This window comes from Aptenodytes forsteri, unplaced genomic scaffold (assembly GCF_000699145.1).
Source record: "Aptenodytes forsteri isolate BGI_AS27 unplaced genomic scaffold, ASM69914v1 Scaffold211, whole genome shotgun sequence".
NCBI classification, from domain to species: Eukaryota; Metazoa; Chordata; class Aves; order Sphenisciformes; family Spheniscidae; genus Aptenodytes; species Aptenodytes forsteri.
Genome location: NW_008795246.1, coordinates 463,883 through 481,299, shown reverse-complemented (window position 1 = coordinate 481,299; position 17,417 = coordinate 463,883). Strand labels below are relative to the sequence as shown.

General features: G+C 40.8%; 1 protein-coding gene across 1 annotated transcript; it reads right to left on the bottom strand.

Moving 5' to 3' along the window:
• Positions 1-4,367: 4,367 nt before the first annotated feature.
• INIP (INTS3 and NABP interacting protein) lies at positions 4,368-17,233 on the bottom strand. Its single transcript, XM_009278777.1, has 5 exons — positions 17,118-17,233; positions 16,528-16,614; positions 9,488-9,590; positions 6,836-6,926; positions 4,368-4,781 (listed from the first exon to the last, which is right to left on the bottom strand). Exons 2-5 carry the CDS (start codon positions 16,550-16,552, stop codon positions 4,686-4,688), a joined length of 315 nt encoding a protein of 104 aa, XP_009277052.1. The 5' UTR covers positions 16,553-16,614; positions 17,118-17,233; the 3' UTR covers positions 4,368-4,685.
• Positions 17,234-17,417: the final 184 nt, after the last annotated feature.

Genomic DNA, 17,417 nt, shown 5'->3' with positions numbered 1-17,417 from the left:
AATTCAATGCCCGAATGAACCTGGCGGAGTAGAGTAACTGAGGAGAAAAGCCATTTCCTCACCAGTAGTTAAGCATCGTTTTTCATAATGTCCCACTGCACTAATCAAATTTTCTCCACTTAGTGCGTTTAACCTTTCTTCTTCCCTGAAAAACCTGTATTCAAGGAAGGAGTGTAAAAATGGTTTCCCCAGGGAGGTATGTCACTTGATTCCTTCTATCAAGACCAAGAACCAGGTAACAAGGAGAAGGTGTTATCTTTGTCGTAAAACATCTGGGGCAAGCTCTGTGGTTCCAACAAATGCAGAAACTCACTGGAGCAAGCTTTTAACCCAACAGTATGTGAAATCCACTTCACCCACTAGTCTTCAAAATTACTGTTAACTTCAGAAAGCTCTATACAGTGTATTTTACTCCAAAAAGGATTCCCTACAGCCTCCAAAAGTGTTTCAGACACACTGATTACCAGACTTTCCAGACACAAGGGTGTTACTAGCAGATGCTATAGGATTTTCCCCGTGTGTTAACATAAATCAGGCACATAAAACTCTGGATGGGAAGACTCTTCCAGCTGGGTGCAGACAATCCTTCCCTCTCTCTCCATCTCCTCCTTCAGCGGCATCTGTGCACACAGACCACCCAGCAGAGAGCTGCCTCCTCTTAGCTTTTCCCTTAGGATTTGTGTATCTTATTGGTTACCACCTGTTCCCTAGGACATGGGAATCAGCTTCGGTTTCAGATGAAGTCCATAGCACATTGCACTGACCCTGTCCTTCAAGAAAACCTACTGTTTGAGCTGGTTTGACAGGAGGAATCATAAGTGCCATGATTTTGACCAATAGGAATCATCCAGCTGCTTTCTCAGGCATCCTCCTGATTTTGAATATACATTTAAGCAGACACAAGGTGAAAGAGTATCACCTGCATAAATCAGCTATTCTTAGCAATGCTTCTTCCTGGTGAATACACCAAGCCCTGTTTTAACTATCATAACGCTCAGAAGGATGCACTGAGATAGTCACTGCCTGCTCGCACGCCTGTGACTGCATGCCACACTAGTCTAGGCTCACCGTCCTCCTTCAGCCCTCGTGCTCTGTCCCTGAAACACTGCAAACGCAGTAAGTCAAGCCACGGAAAGTTGTGCTCTCCAAGACATAGTTCTCTGCATTTCCTTCCACCAGTTCAAGCTCATGTTCCCCGTTACCTGGTTGATAATTGGTACCTTCCTCTTCTTTCTAAAGATGGGAAAAGCCTGGCCTCTTAATGCGTTTCTACAAGGTCAGGGTCAGAACACTGACCCCTCTGCTGGGCAGCAAGATGATAAATGACCTCCAGCCTTTAAGTGACGCAGGTGGTCCAATAAAAGACTAGAGCCATCCAAAGTGTTTACCTCAGACAGGACTCCTCAGCATGAACAAAGTGGTACCCAGCTGCGTTCACAGGACTTGCAAATTACAGCTGGCTTGTGCTGTGCTGACTGCACATGAAGGCAGAAATCGCATTTAGCTATTTTAACTGATTGAACACACCAAAGCAACGAGGAAGTTCCTGGCAAGTGGCATGAGGGGGTGTAATTTCTTTCCAATAACGAGTTTCATGGGGTATTCTGTGTTCTGACATGAAGTGCAAATATAATGTCAGGTACTATTGATTAGTTTCATACCAGTGCTTTTAAGAGATCAGTAGAGTGAAAATACTAAGAAAAAAGGGAGACTAAAACCCTGTAGTGGTAGGAAACCACGTGTGGTTCTACAGGTCAGGCTTCTTGTGTTAAAACTGAGCATTTTCCAGAGCCTATAATGGTGGGGAGACCGCGAGTGACTTTGGAAAATAAGGGTGTGGAGAGAAAACTTGTCTAGTAGAAGAAAAAGACCACAGAGCTAAGAAGAAAGAAGCTGTGGTTCAGTTCTTTCAGTGCTTCAGTTCAAGATCTTTGACTTCTTTACCTCATCTGTTCTTGACAGATTATGGCTCCGCCATCACTTAGAAAGTCTGACCTCACTGTGTGTTAGCCCACCTCTCATCTATCTGATCTGTTTAGTCTAAGACCTACCCAGTACTGTGACCTGCTCTCACGCCACCATCTAGCTCTGACGTGGACTCTACACCAACTACCTGTGTTGAGTGGAAAGGCCGATTACTACTGTAGCAAATGAAATAAAATTACTCGAGTGATTATGTGTGTTAAGATACTTTTAGGTACACAGGCCAGCACTAGATTACAAGCCTTCTGCTTTTATGTAATCAAGTTAATGGTTACTGCCAGAAGCAAGACATCCAGACACTCCCTGATTCGGGTATATTCTAACTAATAATGATTTGAATTTGAACATGCAATTCCAACAGGAGAAAAGATTTTGCTGAAATTACTGTACAGGGATAGATTAATGGTTTTAACACTGATTAATAGCGGAAAAGAAAAAGTAAGAGTGGCAAGACAAATTGATGCATCTGACACTAATTGCTAGAGTCTGTGGTTTCTAAGATAGAAGCTTCCATATACAACATTTGTATCTTTGACAGCTAATTATACCTACATGTATCACCAAGTCCCTCACGATTACACAGAACAATTTGAGGCATTATAACTTAAAAATATTACAACAGCTGTGTCAATTTTTCCCCCTCTTTCAAATACCTCCACCTTTGAGCCCAGGCCCTGGTTTTCCAAAAGCAGATCTTTCAATACCCGAGATGAAAACAACACAGCCAGCAAGTTTAACTCTTTCAGTGGAGCAACTATAGCTTTCCAAAGGAGAAGGATCTTTACCGTTTCACTGCCTGGATCATATGCAGTCTGTGCAGCAAGAGTGAGATTCTATCATTCAATTTGTTAGCACAGAGGGTCTGTTTCTACAGAGAAAGCAGACATTCTTTTGCCACTTTTCTCAAGGAAAAAAAAAGCTCCTTCAATGTTAAAATGCCTAGCCTACTTTTTAAATTCAACTAAAATCTAAAATCCAAACTTCCTGCTATATCTGCTTTACCTTCTTTCTCTTTGTATGCTTCCAAGCTTGGATTGATTCATAGCTGCCTCTTCTACACACAGATCTGCAGATCTTTTTCTTCAAAGCATCTAAGATACTCAGTTCACACTGCCGAATAATGAGTAGTCAGGACAGCTTCATGATGAAGTTACTCTTGGTAATTAAAAAGAAAAAGCTACACAGAGCCAACTGCTGAAACCAGAAATGACAGTACTCTTTTCTCCATTGCCCACAAAAACCATCATCGTTCCTATGACTCACCACATCAGACCCCTCAAAAAAGCACGATATGAATAGTTCATGTTACAACTGCGCACCTTTAAGCTCTATCGGGCCTCCTCCACAAGATTCTCCTCCTTGAAAATGTTTCAGTATGCAACAGCTTCTGCAAGGGTCCGTACTCAGCTGAGGTATATGAAAGCGGTGGCATTTTCCTCATACCTGCACTGATCTCTTGGCCCTCGCTCTGTTTTCTTACTCATGAGGAATGGAATTGTTAACGGTGCTTACAGTTCAGTAACGCTTACTGGGTTCAGGCAATCCCCTGCAGATGGAAACAGGATACCCTAAATGTCACTAAGAAAATCTGTAGACTACAATCCTGGAAACCTCATGGGACAGCTAAGTTTCTGCAAAAGACAGAGCTGCCTCAAATGGGCACCAATTTAACAGACGCTTTCCGATTTCTGGTTCTCACTTAAGTTCTCTTGTTCTTTTTGTTCTCTTGTTCTAGAACTTGCCTCCACAGGTAAAGCAATCAATGTACTAGTATAATGGTATTAGTAAAGCTGTGGAGATATAAGAACATCTATGTAAGGACTGTTTTTCACTCTAAGTTACTTTATCCTGGTAGCATGATCACAATTCCAAAATAATTTACCTTAAGATCAACAGATTTCCTTTCAGCATGGAGCTGGAATTGGTTACCACAGATAAAAACAGGAAGGAAAAAAGCAAACAAAATGAAACACACTAAGCATTGAAAAAGGTATGACTAGAAAAATATGACCTTTTAAACTGAATTGTCCTTGCAGACAACATCTTCCATCTGAAATGTCCAGAGAAGTTAAAAGACTTCTTTTATTTTGTCTGTTAAAAGACTGTTTGAAACAATTGCTTTTTCCCCACTTTAATTCATTTTTATATCTCACAAAACAAGGTAAGAGGCAGGCACACTATATCTAAGGACTTGAGACCAGATGATATTACAACAGCAAATAGTACACTAGCAATGTTCCTGCATACAGAAAAAAAAAACAAAACCAAGACTGACTGATGCATTTGATAAATTCATGTCTGTTTGGATGGACAAAAGTAACTTTTGTCTTTCATTAAAGTCAAATATAGTACCTGTACACAATAATAAGAAACAAAAATGCTGACAGAGTGTGCATCTCTTGATGATTCTGGTTTGGACATTTATTTAAAGGAAGCACAGAAACAGGGAAGAGCAAGCGCTATGCACTTCACACACCAAGGAAGTCTTACGTCTGACTTTGATCTGACAGAGGAACAGAAATACAAGATAAAAATTGCTGTTCAACAACATTGCTTTTTCATTGTTAGAGCTCACACTCCTGAAAGGCAACCACAAAAATCCAGAAAAAAGTAGATTTTAAGATAAGTAGAGAAATTAAAAGGTCGGTCAGTTCCTGCTATGGACAAAAATCAGACCTTGCAGTTCTGAGAAACAACATTCCTCATTCTGCCTCAAGTCGAGGTAAGACAGGAAGAATAAGATTTCCAAATGCAGAGTCTTGAGTTATGAAGTATCCTGAGGAATGTGCGTGTGCGTGCTGGAAAGAGAAAAACATTTGTTAAAGCATAACTCCCTGCAGCACTGATATAATTCAAGACTTTACAGCTTCAGCAGCATTAATTATTTATTTCTCCCAGTCTGCTCCTCAACTCTGATAGTCAAATTCAAAACCAGCATTTTAGATCAGCCACATCTGAACAGGGCCCATCAAGGGAGTTAACTTGGCCATTCCCTGCTGCTCCTTTTTCAGCAAGTCCCATGGAGGTGGGGAGAGTGGTAATGAACTCCTGACGGCTCTCCTCTGCCTAGACCCCATACTTCTATCTATAACCAACTTACAGGTCTTGGTATGTGACAGCTGCCACATATGACTGCCAGAAGTGTGCATCAGTAGTGTCGCGCAACCTGAGGCTGCATGTACAGATGACATGTGACCAGACACACTCCTGGACAACAGGGAACACCAGTCTTCTGCTCATGTGATATACATATGCTTGTTCACCTGAGGAGGGCAGCTGCTGCTTATGGCTCTGGACAACCCTTGTGAAATCATATGTAGCCCTTCCCAGTTCAAAGACTGGACTCCAGTAAGCTAGACAGCCTGCATATTCCTTCCTTCCTCCACCAGGGAAAAGCCCTAGAGGATATCAAATTTAGCCTGAGCCAGCAGTGTGCCCTTGCAGCGATAAATGCTACCAGCACAGTTGGCTGCAGCAGCAGCAGCAGCGCCAGCAGGCCAAGGGAAGCTACCCATGAGGCTGCATTTGTGATACTGTGTTTGATTTGAGATACAAACTGGAGGGAGTCCAACAGAGACCCAAAGAGACGGCTGGGGGCTGGGCTGGAGCTCTCAACGTCCAAGGGGATGTGAGAGGACTCAGCTTCTTGTAAGAAGAAAAAGCTGAGGGGAGATCTTATGCTCTTTTCAGATACCCAGTGACGGGATATAGAGAAGACAGAGACAGACTCAGAGCCAAGAAAGGCTGTGAGAAGTCCATCCCTGGAGAGCTTCAAAACTTGATTGGACCATGCCCTGAACAACATGATATAGCACTGCTGTTAGTCATCTTTTGAGCAGGGCACTGGACTAGAAACCTCCAGAGGATCCTTCCAGCCTGCCATGTTCTGTGATCAACACAGGACACCAGCCAGAGCTCACTTCTGCTCCTGTTCATTTTAGGAGAAGCAATATGGGGCCTTTACTGGGTAACAGAAACACAACAAGGCATAGGATACGTGAACAGGGTTGCTAGTTTGCATCTCAATGTTTTTCCAAGTCTTGTGCTCACTGCTAAATCATGCTGTCTAGACTGCCAGGAAGGCAGGTGCCCATATACTGGCCCTAGAAACCTCCAGAGGATCCTTCCAGCCTGCCATGTTCTGTGATCAACACAGGACACCAGCCAGAGCTCACTTCTGCTCCTGTTCATTTTAGGAGAAGCAATATGGGGCCTTTACTGGGTAACAGAAACACAACAAGGCATAGGATACGTGAACAGGTTGCTAGTTTGCATCTCAATGTTTTTCCCATTCTTGTGCTCACTGCTAAATCATGCTGTCTAGAGTGCCAGGAAGGCAGGTGCCCATATACTGGCCATACACTGGCCTTCCTGCTCAATTTCCAATTTCAACACCAAAATCAGCCTCACCTGACATGAGCAAAATAGCAGCAAATAGAAGTCTGTAAATGTACAAATAAGTTTTCCAAATCTTTCACCCCTGTCACTCGTAACTGCAGGGTATTTACTTGGCATCTACTCAGATTCAATCAAGGAAAGCCATGTGGCTAGTTCTCCCTACATTCCATGAGACATTCAGAAGTATGGTGAAACTCAATCTTGACTGAGGTGTACAAAACAGCTATGATGATACTGTAGGCTACATTCTTACAATCATATCGAGGGAGAATGAGCTGATAGATTCAAGCGTTCATCATAACGGAAGAAACTTCATTTGTGATCAATACAGAAATGTATGAAACCTAACCTCTAAAAGGGGCTTTTCATTCTCCCTAGGTGCAGGACTGCTCTCTGAAGGGATGCACATCTAAAACAGAGCCAAGCTAAACTCTACCTGACTGTATCAGCTTACCTGCAGTGCAGCCTTCTGCTGTGCTGCGATGTGCTGTTGCTCAGCATGATCACGGAAATCCTTGTTCAGTGGTGATCTTGCAAGTGCAATGCTGCAAAAAAGAACAAGATGGTATGATACGTAACACAGAAAAAAAGGTGTCCTTGCCATTCTAGCCACAGATTCCATGAGTTCCACAGCTCACGATTTATTTGACTCACGGCTTGACAATTGTTAACTATTGTTTGGAATTACTATTTGCTAACATAAGAGAGAAAAGGAAAATGGAGTCACCACAGCTGTATCATGTGACCTAGCATAAACAACTGATACCAAACTAAACCCAGAAGAGCCACAGTCCTGAAGCCTGCTGTGGATTTCGCTCATGGATGGAGTCCCACTGAAGTCAGTCGAACCACTGGGGTGCAACGTCAGACAATGTCAGCAATTTTTAAAACAACAGCTTTGTGGTTTCACCATTACTCAGTCACTCAGTGACTGTCCTAAACAACCGTGATAAACAGAAGCACTAACAAGAGCTCTGCAGTCTTCAGTATAAGACCAGTTCTTCAGCAGGTGGGTGGCAGATCACTGCTTGTGGTAAAGGAGCTTCCTATTGACGTAACTGAAACAACGATCCTCTGAGGATAGCTTAGAGTACCTAAAATTGATTTTGCTTATCTATCTCCGTGCAGCATATATTAGGTTTCAAATTAAAATCTCTAAATAGGTTTTCCTGGCTTTTGTATCTTAAGACTTGTCCACCTTGTTAACCAAAAAAGAATAAATAAAAAGCAAACTTTTTGTTCCCCCAATTCTATATAAGTAACATGATCAGCTGTCCTCCAGATAGAAATCAATGAGGACTGCCATTAGAGCTGTATCGCAACACAATTCACAACTACCTCTGAAATTGGCTCTGGAGACTGGTGCTGAAAGCCCAGCTCCCCTCAGCCATAGAGACAAAATTATTAAGGACAACAAGGGATCCAAGCAAACTCATCAACTGACCTTTCCCAGCAGCTTCAATGTCAACAGCTGATTTAGTAAATCAGTTTTTCTAAAGCAGCCATGCTCCTGAAAAGACCTTTAGCCAAATCTACACCTAAATGCATAACGAAAGCTAAGTAACAATCCTCTGAACAGATTTTATAACAAATATTAAGATAAGCTTCACTGCTGGAGAAAAGTACTACTGTTTATTTAAAACATAATATTTTCAGTTATTTTGAAGGTATTTATTTTGCCTTTAATTCTGTACCCTCTAACTATTCAACATGATTTCTGTGGATAATCTTAAGGCTTCATCATAAGCCGACACTTTTCAAGAGAGGTCTTCTGTTCTTGGATAGAGGACTCCCATATGTCAAGGCCAGAAATCAGTTAACTCATTCACCCTTACGCTGGCCATGCCACTATTGTGCTTCAGGTACATCACGCTTTTTTCTGTCAAGTTTGCAGAATTTCTGTGGTCTCACTTCTGACAACTCTGTGGTCCAAAACCTTTGCCACAACATCCCCACCACAGAACTGTCAGCTTCTCAAAAATTACAGATCAGCCCACCATGCCAAAGCAGAGAGTTTGACTGCTGCTTTGTAGGTTTCCCCCCATCCCCACCTTCAAAATTAGTAAATTCTAATTCTGCTCACTAGCATGTAGTGTTATTTCTCCTTAAAGAAAAAAGAAAGCAAACAAGCACTCCCTGAACCTCTGCCAGACTTGCAATGAAGTATGGAAACACTGTAGCCAGGAGTCAGGGGTTGTACATAACAGTATATTTCTATTTTCTTCTCTAATCAATAATTTTGCTTGAATAGTAACTGTATACAGAGTCACTCAGAGATCTAACTCAGGTGATTTCAAATATTCTGCATGCTTTTTGACAGTATGAAGGAATTAAAGGTGACCTAGACTCTCCTTGAAAAAAGACACAGGCAACACTCAGACTGTATTCAGAGTATTTGACTCTTGTACAGATACTGCATATAACACACTGTGTCTAGAATATGGCACTGCACTCACTTCATGCTAACCCAAAAGTTCAACTATCTCAATTTCTCCACATAAACCAGCGTGTGATTTTCTAGTTACTGATTCATGGCAAAAATCTAATCTTTTTGTCTTAAATGGGAGAAATCCCAGAGACAGCTCCCAAACTCAGGTTAGATTATTACACCTGATGGTGTAGAATCATGCTTACAACGCAGCGCCTTTTGTAAGAAGATCTGCAGTAACATAAACTGGCTTTGTCTTGCACACAGGGAGTTTCAAGGATAACTCACTCCCAGCTATAACTGTTCTTCTCTAAACACACAGTACCCTGAATCTAATGGTCTGCTACTTCCATTCTTCAGAGCATTTTAGCTTAATAATTAAATGCCTTCTCAGTGCCTGCTACCTGATTCTTCTTTAAGGTTGTCTTTAATACAGTTGAGCAAGCCTATCTGCTTCTCCCCTTCTCAAATGGAAATTATGTAAGCCAAAATTCAGGGTCTGTAAACAGTTTTAAATACTAGTATGTTCCTAAAGTGCAAGGTCTCTCTGACCGGTTATTGAGGATGGTCAGAAAACACTTCTGGTAAGTGTTTATGTAAGTTTACAGCTCACTTGCTATTTTTTTTTTCCTTTGATGTAATCAGTGATGTCCAAACAGGTCTAAGAACATAAAATACCTGGCTCCAGGGTGATTTGTGGAAGACTGGTTTTGCATAAGTAACTTTCTCTTCTCCTTGTCTAGTTCTGCCAGGATTGCAACCCTATTTTTATTCTGGAAACCTGGTGGGAATGACAGAAAAATATTAGAGAGATTTACTTGATTTCTATGGCCCAACTCTAACCCTGTCTAACCATATGACATTATGATGAATACACTAATCTTCAAAGCTTTGCACCCATCTGAAAGGTTATTAATAAATAGGTTTCATTTTTCCTTTTCTCATTTTACAACATAAAATAGCTTCCTTAAGCTATCATACATATTAATACATTTTAAACTACAGGTTTCTGTCTCAAGTTAGATCCTACCCCTTCCCAAGCCAGCTCTGGAGCTATGAACAAGGTACATGATCAAATACTTTCCTTTCAAAAAAAAGTAAACTTACCAGGTTCTAGATTTAAAATGCAGTCACTGAACATACAAGTCAATAATAATGGAGTAATATACTCATGGGGCCTAATTTCTCATGCCAGTGAACTCAAAACTATAACACAAGTTTTACATATGTAACAGGTAAGAATGAGACGACCACTAAGCTTGCAAATGTGCTTATATAAAAAAATTACAACCTTTTATTCAATCTACACAGAAAGGTTTTAGTTTTAATATAGTGATGTCCTTACATATACACACTACCCTTACTCTGAGTATGACCACAGTGGAGTACGACCACAATGCTGGAATAGAGAAACAAAATTAAACTGTCTGGGCACACTACGAGAACGCAGCCTTTATTTGCTCTGTACATCATTCTCCCAAAGGGACCTTGTATACTAGAGAAGGGGTCAGGAAGTAGAGTGACTGAGGGAATTTAGAAAATGCCTAAAATACCAGCTATTTGTGTATTCTCAAAGTTGCCTTCTAAATGAAAATGTGGCAAAACTGCTGCACTTACAGAAGACTCTTATATGGTAAAGGATCTTATCGCGGCTACCAAATAAACCAGATACACGGGTCCCTGCTGTTGCCCAGTATGCCCGTACAGCACAGTTGAGGACAACAGCTACAGAGCTGACTCTTATAGGCCTCTATGCCACTAAGGACACTCCTCATGTCAAGAATATACACTTTTTTTAATCTCTAATTTGCTGCTATTCTATAAATATCAAGCCACTACGCTGTCATAAAAAAAAGATGTAAAAGTCAAGTTACATCCTTTATCTCCTCCATACAAAAAGTCAGTATTACTCCCATTGGAAACTGCTGTGTGTTGTGCCCCTGACCCCGTCCTGAGTGCTGTTTTAGTAACACCACTAAAAAATGGTAGCCCACAAGCTATTAGGAAGGCCAGACACGGTAACTCTTAAGGGGAGTATTAGCACGTCAAAGTAAAAGGATTTCAAATTTATTTTCAGTAGCTGCACTCAAAAGTTCATTCTCTTTGAGAGATTGTCTGTTGCTGCTCAATTACATAATCCAATATTCCTTTCATCAGCATGGCTCAATGAAGGAGACAATCATCAGGTAGAAACCTTCAACTCTAAATAATAATTTGCATCTGTACTGCTTTGCTATCAAACCCTCACCTTCTTCTTTTACTATGCCTAACATACACACCCCTGAGCCTCAGAGTTCTCGAAAGGAGCAGTCATTTGATTACATTTTACTGTGGTTTTATGCAAGATCACCCATAATCATCTTTACATTTCTTAACAGATTTTTAAATTAAATTTAATTAATTGCTATTTTCCCATCTGTTAATCTCCTTCCCACATGGCATTAGTTACACTTAAACTCTGTTTTTTAAGTGTATTGATTCAGGTCTTCAATGTTTCTCTGCTCTTTAGGTATTGTACACCATCTTTTTTTGAACACCCTGCATTTGCAATGAGTTTGAAACATTAAAACACAGGTGAATGTGTGCTCCAAGAGATACAAAGGCTGAGAGATCTTGCTAACAAGCTCAGATTCAACATTTCTGAGTTGCAGGTAGCCCAGACTTTATTTTCTTGTAAATTCTGGAGACAATGCTGTAATAGGATGACTGAAGTACCTCTAAGAGGGTCTGAGCTAAACTTATCATGTCTGTATACTCATTCTACATTGTTTTCAGCCAAAAAGCTTAATACTTGACATATTACTCAGCAGCCTTCTGCTAGTACTTGTTTATCCCGAACTGCGTAAATCTAAACGCATGCTTGGAATTCAGACAATATGGTGATTGAGGCAAGAAAAAGGAGACCACTTGTTAATATAAGTTGCTGTCAGCTAAAAATAAAGACTAGATATTCTTACATTTATCATGAGGCAGATGGTATGATTCAGAAAGGCTTGAGACGTGTAAGAATAAAATTTTAAACGTTTTTAAACTGTGATCAGAAACTGCAAGATTATCACTGTCTTCTATTTTAGTACAAGTCTTGCTAGAGTATCTTATGGCAGAAACTCTAGAGGGATTCAAAAGAAACCCAAGTATTTTTTCTTCCTTTTCTTATCCCTCTACTAAGAGAGGTGTTTTTTTTGGGGGGGGGAGGGAGGGAGGGGGAAGTAGCAGTATTTTGCTCTAGAATTCAGACAGTGCCCATCAGCAACCTGCTGTACTTAAAAAGTCATTTGTTTAAGAGAATTTGTTAACGGTAAGTAGAAAAAAGCCTACTTGAGAAAATGGAGGAGGACATCCAACACATACATGTTAGTGCTCCTCAGCTGAGCAATGTGAAGTTCCTACAGGTATTTTAAACTTTTTTAAAATGCAAAGTAAAACCTGTTCATTTGAAAGTTAACAATGGAGAGGGCGAGACACGAGAAATCCATTTTAGAGAGAAAATCTGGCATCCTTACAAAATAATCCATCACATCTGGCAATACATAAGCGAGACTTCCATTTAGATTCTTCCCTGCCCAGGACCCCAAAGTGCTTCCATAAAGACCAATTTAAAACAGCTACAGAACTTTCCTACTTCAATTATAAAGAAAGTAAATTTTCATCTGTAAATTTGATATGTCTGTTCTGCTTTCAAGTACTAAAAATGCAGACATGCAAAAAAAAAAAAAAAAAAAGCCATCCTTAGTAGAGACTGGATTCTTATCTGTGAAAGGAAGTGTAGATTTTTCAAACACAGCAACTTCTTAATAAAGCTTTTAAGTTTAGACTTCCCTTAACTGGGCTGAGTTGCACTACTATTTTGAGTTCGAACAGTTCATGAGTATTGCAATTTATCAATATTCTCTGCTTTGCAGACACAAGAGTCCTGACACAAAATGACCCTTTCAAGGCAGCTAAATAGATTAATGGCAGTGTCAAATGTCACACTGAGCACCTGGATCCTCAGATTACTCTCTAAGGTAGCAGATTCAGGACATTTAAAATTTAAACCTGTTCTTTCTGACACCTCTATTTCTGACATCAAGCATGGTATTATGTGCTCTGTGGAGGAGCTAGCAGTTTACTTGCACAGATGTTTTGCATATGAAAGGTAGAAAATTAGAGAAAGTTGAAGTCTTGCTGAGCAATACTGGTAGCTTTAAGAGCTCACAGCAAAATTTGCTCTTTAACCTAATCCTAACACCTAATCCTACCACCCTACCTCACTGATATCTATGTCAGTGAGTTCTATTAGTTAACTCTGCATGGCAAGAAACAGTATTACCTTTATCTACTTCAAAGTTCTTGCTTTTCATTTCGTATCTTTTCCCTGATCAAATTCACAGTATGTTTAAGTTTTTTCTAATATGCATTATTTATCATTTGTCCATAGATGTGTAATGGCATGAAAGAGTCCTCCGACACTTTGTGTTCAAGATACACTTCTACCTGGAAAAATGGTTTCAAATCTGGATGTCTACTCTAAGGTCTATACATGTGTCACTGCACACTGTTCTGCCTGCTCAATTCAGAAAGAAATTTCTTTACTGAAGTGCATGCTTTATAGACTTCATGAAGCGAGGCAGCAACCTCTTAAAAAGCAGACTCTAAAGACCTTATTAAACATGCAACTCTTGGGAAAAAGGATGGAGTAACTGTATTTTGATTTCCTCTTCTGCTTATGACTACTGGCATTGCAAAACATCATCTAATAGTCTGGTGTACATCAATTCTTTTCAGTAACAATTTACATTCGGATATGCTTTCATATATGTTGTGTGACAATGAAACAAAAGGCATATTGGTAATTCAGTAAATTAACTTGAATTACTAAAAGATATATTAATGTATTTTGTCTGTTCCTCCAGAAAACAGCTACATGCATAGCTGAATGTAAGTCATTGACTGCTTTATGGCCACAATGTTCTCCAGGGAAGAGATAGGCTACAGCCCTCAAGTGCTATGCTTGCACACAGATCACTCAGATGCAGAGCAGCAAAGTTTGCAGATGATGACATAATTCAATGCAGAACAGCAGAGCCTTCCTTTTTAACACAGACTTGGTGAACAGAATGCTAAATCTAGCTGGTCAGACTGTGTTACGTGAATGTGCTCATGCACCTTTAGGCCAAAAGGATAAAACAACCGCCAGGACAGAAAGAGACTTTGTAGAATTGCTACAGCCTGAAGCTTAGAATCCTGTACGTATTCAAGAGCTTGGTTCTTCCAATGTACCAGAACTCTTCTTTTCTGAAAAGTTCAGCCCTGTCTGAAGCAGGACCTGTATTTCTTCCACCTGTGGGGACCTAAAAGGAGAGTTCCTTCTCGAGCAGTCACATTTCTCTCATCTCAGAGGGCTTCCTCTAGGAGAACTCACATATGGAGTCTTTAATTTAGTAACATGCAAGGTATGCTCCGGCCCTGCTGTGCACAAGCATTACAAGAGCAGCCTTATTAACGCATGTTGTGTAAGTACTGTAAAGTATTGCTGCAGAAGCAGTGTATTACCAAGCACCTGAAAGTATTTTCTGTAATTTAGAAGCTGATTCCCCCCCCCCACACACACACCAAAATGTACCACTCCGGTCTATGAGCTCATCTTGTGGACAATACACAGCATGTTAAAAGCTTTTCCATTTCTTCTAAATGCTGTAATCAGTCTCATGCAATCAGTTCCATGTGGTACTAACAGCCTGAAGTAAGGATTTCGTTCAATTCTATTTGGCTTTGCTGCACTCATAGGCAGCTCCTTATCTTTGAAATTCTAATCAAAAGAGTGCTTTCCTAGGAGTCCAATGAATTAAAGGAAGTCCAGTCCACAAAATCTTAACCTTTGTAGTCCGAGTCTGCAATTAACAGAAAACTCAATTAACTCCTAGGAAAATACTCGGTACTGATTAAAGGGAAAGAAACAACTCGGTACAAAAAATTACAAACACAGTCTACCTGTGTAGAAGGCTAATGTTTAATTCATCCTTACAGTTCTGTCTGAGTAAGCGCCACCATTCATAACCCTTTCAGTGAGTGTTTCAGTAAATCCCTATTCCTTTTGTTCAAGAAGAGGGAAATGAGAGAATGAATTGCTTGAACGGTACCAATACGTGTGCCATGCAGCAAGCTGAAAACGCAGTATTTGTCTCAAGCATTTTCACTACTAGACTGCATCTGGCCAAGAGAAAGATCTAGAGGCCTTGAACTGTTGCTCGTATTTACCCGTTCCTTTCCAATTTTCCTAGGTGTATTATTTATAGGCTCATTTGGGTGATTAAACTTGATAGTGTTTCTTGCCTGCTTAGTGCAAATAGTTTTCATATGATAATTAAACAGTTCCTTTAGTGAGTTTCTAAAGGGTATCTCAAAGTATAAAAGCAGATTCCAAGGCTCTATTACATTATAAGCCTCTGGAATTTGGAGGGAAGCAAAGGCATTCTGGCACTGAAATCTCATCCTACTTCCCAGTAAACTCACATAAGAAAAAGTAACTTTTGACTCTCTATGACAACATTCTATTCCTTTCAATGATGCTGACTTGGTATTCACAGAATAAAGCAAGATTTACCATTGCGTACCAAAAACTTCCCAGAGTTGAAATTTGCAAACAGACAACTATCTGCAATCTGCAGTACTCCTCTCTCAACACTTTACAGAAGCTCAACAAGCATGACAAAAACTACCTTCTTTTCGTCAAGTAGCAAGTATAATCTGTCCTTTGGACCAACACATTGCTTCTGTACTTGTTTTGAAAGCAGAGGGCTGTTGTGGGGGGAAGGGGAGGAAACCACACAAGTGATCTGGTACCCCTTCAAAGTATCAGCGCTTCAGAATTAACTACACCCAGCTTTGTGGGACTGCTTTCCTGGATAAGGACACTCACACGCAAGTGTGCATGAAGAAGTATCCGGTTGCTGGGAAACTGAATTCTGAGTTCATTTCTCATAAACAGTAAGTGAAGAGCCATACCCGAGAAGCTTCTTTCTCCTCAGCAATTCCGGTAGAAAAGACAAGCCTCAGAGTTCCACTAAGATTTCCGGAAAGCACCTCTAGAGGGCGATTTAAGACCCCTCCTCCAATTTACCGTGTGACACACCCCCAAGACCCTTAGCTCCCGCTAATGCATGTGCCTCGGCTAGACAGATGGACCACTTCCACATCTTGAACGATTTTACGGATGCAATTCAGATCTGTCATCGTGCAAAGATACATTTCATCCGCGTTAGCATTATGATTTTATTTGGCTTTTCCTCCTAGGCTTGGCCACTTGCTATCTATCTTTGACAGCTATTACTGCCTGGGTCTTGCTGCTCCCACCATGACATGGAATATAGGACTTTTGGCTGTTCCCTGATGCTGAGGGCAAGAGCTGCAAGTCATGCTCAATGCTAAGCGTTGTAAGTGTCTGAAATATGCTTCCGGAAATAACCACAGCACCACAGGCATGATAGGTACTTCATCACCTGAGCATAAAGGAATGAACAGTAATTCAGAGCTCCCCAGCCATCAGTGGTCTTTTTCAACATTTAATGCGTGCATCTTCTCCCAGAAGTCTTGCTCACATTCTGCTACTTTCAGCCCCACCTTCCTGCCTCTCTTCCCCTTTTTGCTCTTTCCATAAAGTAAACTTACAGTTTTGGTGACTTCACTGACATTTTGCACAGAGTCCTTCCCCTTGCAATACTTAGACTAAAACCTACCTTGTCCTGAAGGATTTGCTGCCATCCTTCAATTTTCAGCCCTAGCTTTATTCAGCTGCAGTTCAAATCTTTTAACCCCACAAATATCTGCAAAACAGGCACAATATAAGATAAACATATTCCTTTTAAAGAAAAGCTTGGATTTCATTCTGTTACAGATTTCATAAATGTGGCAACTGTTACAAAGCATAAGCCAAATACAGCATGTGTACTGCTTAAAATATGTAATACTATTTATATTGTTCTGATTGAAATTTTTAGCTTGAAACAGCAACAGTTGCGATCAATTCTTTTTCAGATTCTAGTCACTTAAGAATAACCTTTAGAGTCATCCTGGAGTCATACACACTTTTTTGTAACATAACTTCTTCCTGACAAAGTATGTCGGACTACACTTAAGAGTCATGCTAAAGCATTATACTCCTTAAATGCTAAAGCCCCAAAAGACCTCAATTTAGGCTCTTAACTCAAGAAAACTGATTATTTGAGGAAAGAAAATTTAAATCCCAGCTACAAGGCCTGCTGAAGGTTACCATCCTCACAGCTGTGGCAAAACAAAAAGGGATGCCCGCTCCTCAGCCATACGTCACCTCGGGCCACCATCAACTTCTCTTTCCATTAAGGTGCCGGGCTGCCCAGCGCAGTGGCGAAGGGCTCCAGCTGAGCCGTGCGGAGGGGAGGGACGGGAGCGCTGAATCCTGCGGGAAAGGTGAACGAGAAGTCTCAGCCGGATTTCAACAGGAGACCAGGAAAGGGCTACCCGCCCGAACCGCGGCTGCCCGAGCAGCAAAGCTAGCGCAGCAACGGTGCAATTCAGCAACGGAATTAATTAAGAGCAGTGACACCGGTCAGAGCGTGTTTCTCCAAGAGGAACGGCCTGACCTGCACCG